The following is an 8,946-nucleotide window of genomic DNA, read 5'->3' on the forward strand; positions in this document are numbered from 1 at the left end:
GTCATTTTTCACTTGGCTGAATTCAAAAGCAAAGGCATACACACCGAAGCATTGTTCCGGGTGAGTCACTCAATTATTGAGCCTTCCAAGAGCTACCTCCTTGACTGTATTATTCGGCTCCACTTATTTATGCGAGTCAGCCTTTTCCCACATGAAGATTATTGAATCCAAATACTGTAGTGGCCATAAATGTATTGAATTGTTATTGTGCCATAAAGTTTATTCAGTTATGCAAGGTAGGACAACATATATTTTATGTATAAAGTATACTCAGTTATATATATATATATATATATATATATAAAATTTTTAATGTAGATAGATCATTTCAACCTGGTCATTTTAAAAGTAGCTCGCAAGCCGAAAAAGTATGGGCACCCCTGGTCTAGAGTTACCTATAATTAAGGTAATAATGTACACTTAATATTTTCAATCTGAGTCATGAGAATTTTTTATCTAAAGTCTCTTTTAAGTTAAGGTAAATCATTTAGAGTATGTGGGTACAATTCACTTGTTTTATAATGAGGTAAATCTATTTTTTAAGTTGTTACAATTTAATGGTTTATTGGTCATCACTTGTTTTATAATGAGGTAAATCTATTTTTAAGTTGTTACTGTTTTTTAATTTTAGAAATATTATGAACACATTGCAATGCTATACCACAAAAATTTCTTTGTACAAATCTCACGGATACAAACCCACAATTTGTGTAAATTTCAAACATAGAATAGTAAATGAAAAAAGTACTTTGTGCATATCGGAACAAAAAAGCACTCGGCAGTGCAAATCTTTACAGTGTAAACTTCCTTTTTGATCTTGGAATATAATTCAAATAACCTTTAAAATGTGTCAATCTATTCTCACTTAGGATATCCTGCTAACAAAATAATTACAAATGGTAGTGGTTACAAAATCACCTTCACAAAGGTAATCAACATGAGTACAATCTATATAATTCACTAAAGAAGCCGACCATTGGCAGGCAAGATGCAAGACAGAGCCCCGCCCTCACTAAAGCAGCCGCAAGACAGAACCCCACCAGCCAACTCATGGGCAGGCAAGACGCAAGATAGACGCCCCAAGACAGAGCCATGCCCGCCAACTCGCAGAGCCCTGCCCACCAACAATTCACTACTCACAACACGACAGAGCCCTGCCCACCAAATCTAACCCTCCTCCTGCCACACTCGCAAACTGTTTTTACACGCTGCATACAGCGATTCACAAACGCAATTACCCTCCTCCTGCCACACTCGCAAACTGTTTTACATTCTGAATACGGCGATTCCCAAACGCGACAAACTTGAATGGCTTGCCCGCCTGCCTGACTGTTACCAGCATTCACCGCAATGTACTGGAGTGTTATTAATAAAGTATCTATCTATCTATCTATCTAAACTATCGCAGCTGATATCTCACAAACTGTTCTTATTCCCTGGATGTCCGATATGCACGCACGCAAGACAAAGCTATGCCCACAACTTCTCACCTGTGTTGCTTTCATCTGTGTACAATCCACACGCACCTGTGCGCCACATTGACAGTTCGTTTTCCAAACACATCCTGTCACAAACTGTCCTTATTCCCCGGATGTTGGATATGCAAGCACACAAGACAGAGCCCCGCCCCCAAATCCTCACCTGTGTTGCTTTCATCTGTGTACAGTCCACATGCACCTGTGTGCCACGTTCAATGTTTGTTTTACAAACACATCCTGAGTCACTTTGGTCTGTGCTACAGTCTACATGCACCTCTGAGCCACGTTGACTGCTCATTTTTAAAACATGGCCACCGCTTCAGATGTATTTCATGGAAACAACACTTTTTTCAATGTAATACAAATTCCTGCATCAGGTAACTGTTTGTTTCTATCAGTCGGATATTTTTGGAAAAAGATCATCGACGAAACTGTTGCTCTCGAACTTTGCAACATGGCTGTAACCTTTGTTTGCCAACATTGGGATAACTTTGGTGACATCCTGTCCGTTGCTCTTAGTCAAGGCAGCATAGTCATACAGTCTGCTCAACAATACGCTGACTACATGAATACTTACGGGGTTTATGGTGGTGAGCCAGAAACTGTGGCGATGTGCCAAATACTTACAGCTACTATCACCATTAACTTCACAGAACGTCCTCATCACTCTCCTTGAGTGTACAATCAGGGCCAACATCTCTCCATATCCCTGCTCTTTAGCGGTCATTTGGATCATGGGCATTACAAAGTTCTCTTGCCTCTCACAAACACACCCGCTGACCTTCTAGTGGGATCTATTGACAATGTCGGTATGTGCACACAAAATACACACCCAGGTGATCTCCACACTGATGTGACGTCACCTTCCCAATATTCTCTTACTGAAAAACATTTACAAACGCTTTTCACACCGGAATTGCAATGCAGCATTTGCTCCAAAACCTTCACACTCCAGAAATATCTCAACGCGCATTTAAAAAAAACACTACACTGCACAATCGCATTCCACCATCAAATTCTAATTTGCCTTTTACACGCAGACAATTTCCTGTTAGATTAGCATTTGCAATGACAATTAATAAGGCACAGGGCCAAACTTTAAAAAAGATATGCCTGTATCTGCCAAAATCAGTTTTCAGTCACGGACAGTTATATGTTGCTCTCTCCAGAGTTCCATCTTTTCATTCACTCACAGTTATACCCTCAAACTCTCCCCATTTGGACAACTGTTTCTTTTAAGAAGTGTTCAGTCATCAATAAATAATTATGCGGCGTACGCCACGGGTTGGCTAGTAATATAGAATAGACCATCTGTCAACACCTTATAAAATGCAAAACAATGAGAAAGTGTTTTGATTTGTTTTTGAAACATCTGATAGCTTTGGGTAAAAAAGAACCTAGAGCAGAACATACAAATACAACTGTTACAATTTCATATTTACATGCAGAATACTGTGGCTAACAGAATTACAGAAATTTAGAATTTACCGTGACAGCAGGTTTTCATTCTAACCCTGTTCTGAATGAGTGACCTGTTTTTTTCTGCCAATGAACTTCTTTTGAACTAATTTTAATTGATTTTCTCTTAAGAACTCAGACCCCTTGATTGTTTCTTTTTCCTTAATTAGCATCCAAACCATAATGAGATACAAAATGAACCAAAACAACTGGTGTCCATCATACAATATCTGAAAATAAAGAAAAGTGAAGGTCTCAGGAATGTCAATCTGCTCAGCTCCACAAAACATTAACAGTGTGCTCTTAGAAAGAGAAAATCAACAATTTCAGAAATGTATGGTATAGCAGCAACAAGCCATGGAATTAACATGTGGGTTTATTAATGACAAGAATTGGCACCTCATTAAGCAGCTGGTTGGAGTGAAATTGGTTGGGGTTTGAGGCCTTCACTTAGTTGGCCTTCTGTTGGCTCCCTCACTTCACATTTCAGTTTTGTTTGGGTGCCATTTAAGGAAAGAAATGAAGCAATTCTGTGGAGCAAATCTTGAAAAGGCAATTCAATTAAATGAATTCACAAGAAGTTAATTAGCAGCACAAACAGGGCACTCATTAAAAAAAGGGTTAGAATGAAAACCACAGTGGTCCTCCAGGACCAGACTTGGCAACCCCTGTTATAGTGCAATTCAGCAGCGACAAGGCAACTGAACCTGCACTGGACCTGGAGAGATACAGTAAACGGAAAGCTGTGTTTAGAGTAAAAGCCTAGTGTGACAAAAAGGCGCTATATCAGTGCCAGACCCGAAACAGACTGACACCGGAGGCACACTTAATTAAAAAAATAAACCTTTTTGTTCTTAATATGTGGGTTACATCTTCCCCGTTCCCACAAGCACAACAGAAAAGAAAAGAAAAGATCCGATCCGATCCGATCTTCTTTTCTCCCGACTCTGGCTCCCAGAGTAATGGCTGCTGGATCCTTTTATAACACCCCCAGAAGTGCTGCAGGTGCTCGTTGACCTACTTCCGGCAACACTTCAGGGTATGGCAAAAAAACCTGCCCAAGAGGGATCAGCAGCTGTTGCAGCACTTCCTGGCAGCACCTTCAGATCCCAACAGGGCTGTAACCAACTCCAGTGAAGCCCTGCGGGAGTCCGAGGCACCGCTGCAACACAGGGGGCTGCCATCCAGCGACCCGGGGGAGATATTGTGCAGCCCATGTCTGTTCCCCAGGACCATATAAAGAAGGGGTGTCCCAGCCGCACTAGTTAAAGAGGTTAATAAGTAATGCCCTGTCACACATCAAGACTCAAGAAGATATTACTTTGGAAGAACTCTTTTCATCTGAGATTGCTTGATTGAAATGAGTTTTTAGTTTTAAAATCAGAACAGGGCATACAGAGAGATTCAAACATAAAAAATGATACCCTTAATGTTGGAGGAAGACTGCAGAAGTCTGACTTCAGAGAGCAATACCATTGATTTTACTGACAAAACATAAATATTAAGTGTTGCCGGTTCAATAAAGCCATGGAAGGGCATTAGATTCAAGAGTATGAAATACCTTAATAAAGATCAAAGAATAACTTAGATTTTAAGGGGCAGACACCTAATCAGGTTGTAGGGATAACATTGTTTGGTTGAAAAATAAGACCAGGGCAGCAAGTATCTCCTCCTTTACCAAAATAAAGAACTGGAGAATCTCCATCCTTTGAAATCAGTGATGTGAATGTTGCAGGCCTAGTTTATGTCAACATCAAAGGTGGAACAAAAAGACTTACATAGCCCTGGCCCCCAGTGCTGTCACAAGAGCTGCACATTTAGAACTGGTGCCAGGTCAGGCCTCAGAGAGCTTTCTTTTAGCAATGAGAAGCTTTATAGACAGAAGAGGATTATGTAAGGTCATATATTCATATAATGCATAGACCTTTAAGAGAACCAACCAAGACTTAATGGATACTGTATGTGTAAATCAATGAAAGAACCTGAATTCTTTCCAGAGAAGGGCATCATCTGGAGGTTCATTGTGGAACAAGCTGCATTCTGGCAAAGGTAGAAGCTGTGCTGAATTCTAGGCCTCTCACATATCTGCATAATAAGCATGATGAACCCCAATCATTAACATCTGTGCCCTTCTTGGTAGGCAAAACAAGCACTTGCTTGCAAAGATATCTTCATCAGACAGTCAACGTGTGAACCTGAAGATACAGTGCTAATTTGAGAAGACAGGATCCCAAAATCTGGAAATTTGGGAGAGCTGGGGAACTTTTTTCAGGAAGAGATGGACTTGAACAGTCATGTACGGTATGCACTTCATCTGGGATTATTTTGAGAAGACCTGTTCAATTAATTGAAAATTAGAAAGTAATGCTGAACAAATGATGAACACTTATTTATTGGGCAGGAAGATTTTGAATTTTTATATAGCTAACAAATTGCAGGAAGAAATGTTTCTGTTAATTAATTGCAAACACTAAGTTGTTACACAGGTTATTTATGTATTACAAGTATATGCATGTGTGTGGATTGTAGATGGAACTGCATTACTCTGATGACAAAAGGAAAGACAGAAGAAAGTTAGAAAACAATTGTTTGTGAGATTAATATGATGTCAAGTGAACTTGTTTATTGTTGTGTTATGTTAATTTACAGTTAAACAAAAAGTACATTAGAAGTTCAATTTTTTCAACAGATACCATGATGGTACAGTGGGTAGTAGTATTGATTTCTGGATCCAATATCCTGGAATTGAAAACATGTGCTTGGTCATTGTCCATGTGAAATTTGCACATTTCCTCAGTGTATGTGTGGGCATTTCTCCAGGTAGTCCAGTAGTCCAGTTTTCCTGTTCAATAAAATTTTTGGCTAATCTATTGGAATTGGACTCAAAGGAATTTCCACACAAGAAAGCACAAATACATTTTTCAGTAACAATGCTTAATGTTATGAAAAATAAATGTATTTTAAAATGGATGGATGAATAACTGAACAATTCTTGATTTGCTAATGTCCTTTAATTAGTCATTAAAATTAAACATCTCTGTAACCCAGAACTGCACAGTGGCTTAAACATTTATAGGAGGGTTATTCTTTTACTGCAATCATTACATTTTTATGTTTTGAATTTTAGTTAAGCAGTAAGGATAAAACAAATATTAATTAAACATGACAAGCAAAATAAATTGGTTAAACATTTCAGTAAGAACAAGTACAGGTGTTTCATCAATTCATATCCGTGTAATGCCAATAGGCCAGTAAGTGTCTACTGAAATTTGGAGTAGTTTTAACAGATTGATGATCAGCTCAATGAAAAACCTTTATAACAACTTTAATTATTGCTTGTAGAATACTATTTAATGAAAGACTTTAATTTTACAGACTAACCCTAACATAACCTTAACTATAACCACTTTTGGAAAAAAATTCAAAATGAAGCAAATTAAAAAATATATTTTTTGAAGCTATTCTTCCCGAGGGCGAAAAGGACCAGAAACAAACTAGAAACAAGTCAAAACCATAAAGACAAAACCCTAAACACCAATGCATAATTGTAAACCAGAAATCAGACTCAGAGAGAGAAACAGTACAATTGGAAACCTGAAGGCAGAGAAAAAATGTGTTTTGGTTAGTAGTTAGTGTGTGTGTGTGTTTAATATGAGGGGCCATAAAGACGATAAATCATATACCTTGTGCGTATTGCATTGGTTTAAATATGAACATTCAGTGCATTCAATGAAAACTGAACTTTGCATTAACACTGAAATCAAATCTTTTGATTTTATTTGTGGAAATTGTTATTACCTGAAATGTATTATTGTTTCATTCTGGGACTGATGAACACAATCATAACTGTCAAACAGTGTGATGATAAAATAACTGTGCACTGCATACAACCAATCTTTTGAATTATGTGTAAAGTTTATTGCTAAAAAGATACAGTGGAATAAAACATTAAAACATGTATTGTTTATGTGCTGAAAAGCAAAACTGATTTTATGATTTTTTCCTTTATTAAGTTACTTATGTGTGCCTTATTTGTATTCAGATTTATTCCCTTACATACTACTAGGATTTGTTTGAGTTTATTTAAACTTTTTTTTTTTTTTTTAACTATTCTTCCCTTTTGCGGTAATGTGTAAATTATATGGTGTCCTTTGATGTACATATACCAGAAATGTTATCATATACAGCACAAATAATAATGATTAGCTAGAAATCACATGCTCGCCTTCGAATTCTTAAAGTATGAATTTTAAATGAGAATCGTGTTGCTCTTTTGTAGGTCGGACACAGCGAATGCGGGTTTTCACAGACAGTAAGTTACCACATGCACTTCAGAAATTCTATGAACTTTAAAATTTGTTCTGAAGAAATTAGCAATACTTTTGTAAATAAGCAAACTCGAAATGTAAACTCTTAGGTTTTATTTACATAAAGTTCACGATTATCTTTAATATTTAAATGCTCAGTTTTAGGCTTAATCTTTTTCCCAAAAAGGTGCTTCAGGAAACCTTCCCGTATTTCTTTAGTTCTCACACCGTAGATCACTGGATTTAACATCGGCGGCACCAAAAGATACAACACCGTAAACGTAACATGAACATGAGCAGGAACGCTTTGACCAAATCTGTATGTAATAAAAGAAAATAACATGGTTGTATAGAAATAAAGTATAACAAATAAATGTGAACCACAAGTATTGAACGCCTTGAGACGAGCTGTTTTTGTTGCCAGTTTTAGCACAGCTCTCATGATCATTATATACGTGAAAATAATAAAAAATAGATCCATACCAATTATAAAGAATGCAATAGCAAGTCCGTAATAACTGTTAAGAGTAATGTCTGTACATGCCAGTTTGACTACAGCCATATGGTCACAGAAGCAATGAGAGATGTGCGTGGATGAACAGAAAGGCAGCCGGGAAGCTAAGACAGGAACCAGGCCTATTAATATAATGCCCCTCACGAAAAGTACTGCAACAATTTTAACAATATATGCATTTGTCAATATCGTAGTGTAACGCAAAGGGTTGTATATGGCAACATAGCGGTCGTATGCCATAACTGCTAATGTCGAGGATTCTAATGTTGATAGGAAGTGAATAACAAACATTTGAAAAAAACAAGAATGAAAAGAAATCACGTTAGCTCGGAGCCAGAACATCTGCAACATCTTAGGAATTGTAGAAGTGCATAGACCTAAATCGATCAGTGCCAGAACACAAAGAAAGGCAAACATCGGGGTGTGGAGACTTTGTTCAAGTTTAACTACGCATAATATTATAATATTGCCCACAACTGCTACAGAGTACATAACAAGGAATGGAAGGGACAACCATACATGATATGCCTCTAATCCAGGAAATCCCATCAAAAAAAAATCTGGAGTTGCAACTGACAAGTTGGTGGGAGGCATTTCTTTCCTTCCTAGAAATATGGGGTAAAAAAACAGGAAATTTTAAATATTAATAGACCAAATATTCGAGGGAATAGTAATTGTTTTTTTTCCTTAAGAATTAAGTTTTCAACACAAACATTAAATAACTTAATATAATTATCCTAGCGTAATCAAATGGGTAGCGCTTTGTGGACGGAGGCATTCAACCGCCATGCTAACTCACTCACCCTAATGTCTATAATAATCCCTGCAGGTGATCCTTACATGATATGTACCGCTCAACGATTCCCTTTGTTGGATTGCATATGCCGATAGAAAGCCATAAGTCTTCTCTTACTTTAACACGGCGGGGTTTAATTAAAAATGAAGGCACTGCTTACGAAATGAAAAGATTCGTCGATTCTGCTTGCATGCTTCACTACTACCATACGAACAACTTGAGACATAAAGTATGCTGAGAAGCTTATAGTTTCATCCTTAATAATGCTGCGTTCTCTGTGGAATTAATTTAACGGCTGCTATACTAAACGTCTGAGGACGTCAGCTAATGAGACTTACTGTTTAATCCCAATAAACACGTATTTCTTATTTTCAGTAATGTACAGTACATTTG

General features: G+C 37.4%; 1 protein-coding gene across 1 annotated transcript; it reads right to left on the bottom strand.

Annotated features, from left to right (window-relative positions):
* Window positions 1–7,349: 7,349 nt before the first annotated feature.
* Window positions 7,350–8,351, bottom strand: LOC120524546 (olfactory receptor 52E4-like). The gene has a single exon (XM_039746382.1). It carries the CDS (start codon window positions 8,349–8,351, stop codon window positions 7,350–7,352), a length of 1,002 nt encoding a protein of 333 aa, XP_039602316.1.
* Between the last annotated feature and the right edge of the window lie 595 nt (window positions 8,352–8,946).

The sequence above is a fragment of the Polypterus senegalus genome, chromosome 2 (genome assembly GCF_016835505.1).
Source record: "Polypterus senegalus isolate Bchr_013 chromosome 2, ASM1683550v1, whole genome shotgun sequence".
Taxonomy (NCBI): domain Eukaryota; kingdom Metazoa; phylum Chordata; class Cladistia; order Polypteriformes; family Polypteridae; genus Polypterus; species Polypterus senegalus.

Excerpts from the sequence above, each read along its gene's own strand:
- LOC120524546 (XM_039746382.1), bottom strand. The coding sequence starts at position 8,351 with ATGCCTCCCACCAACTTGTCAGTTGCAACTCCAGATTTTTTTTTGATG.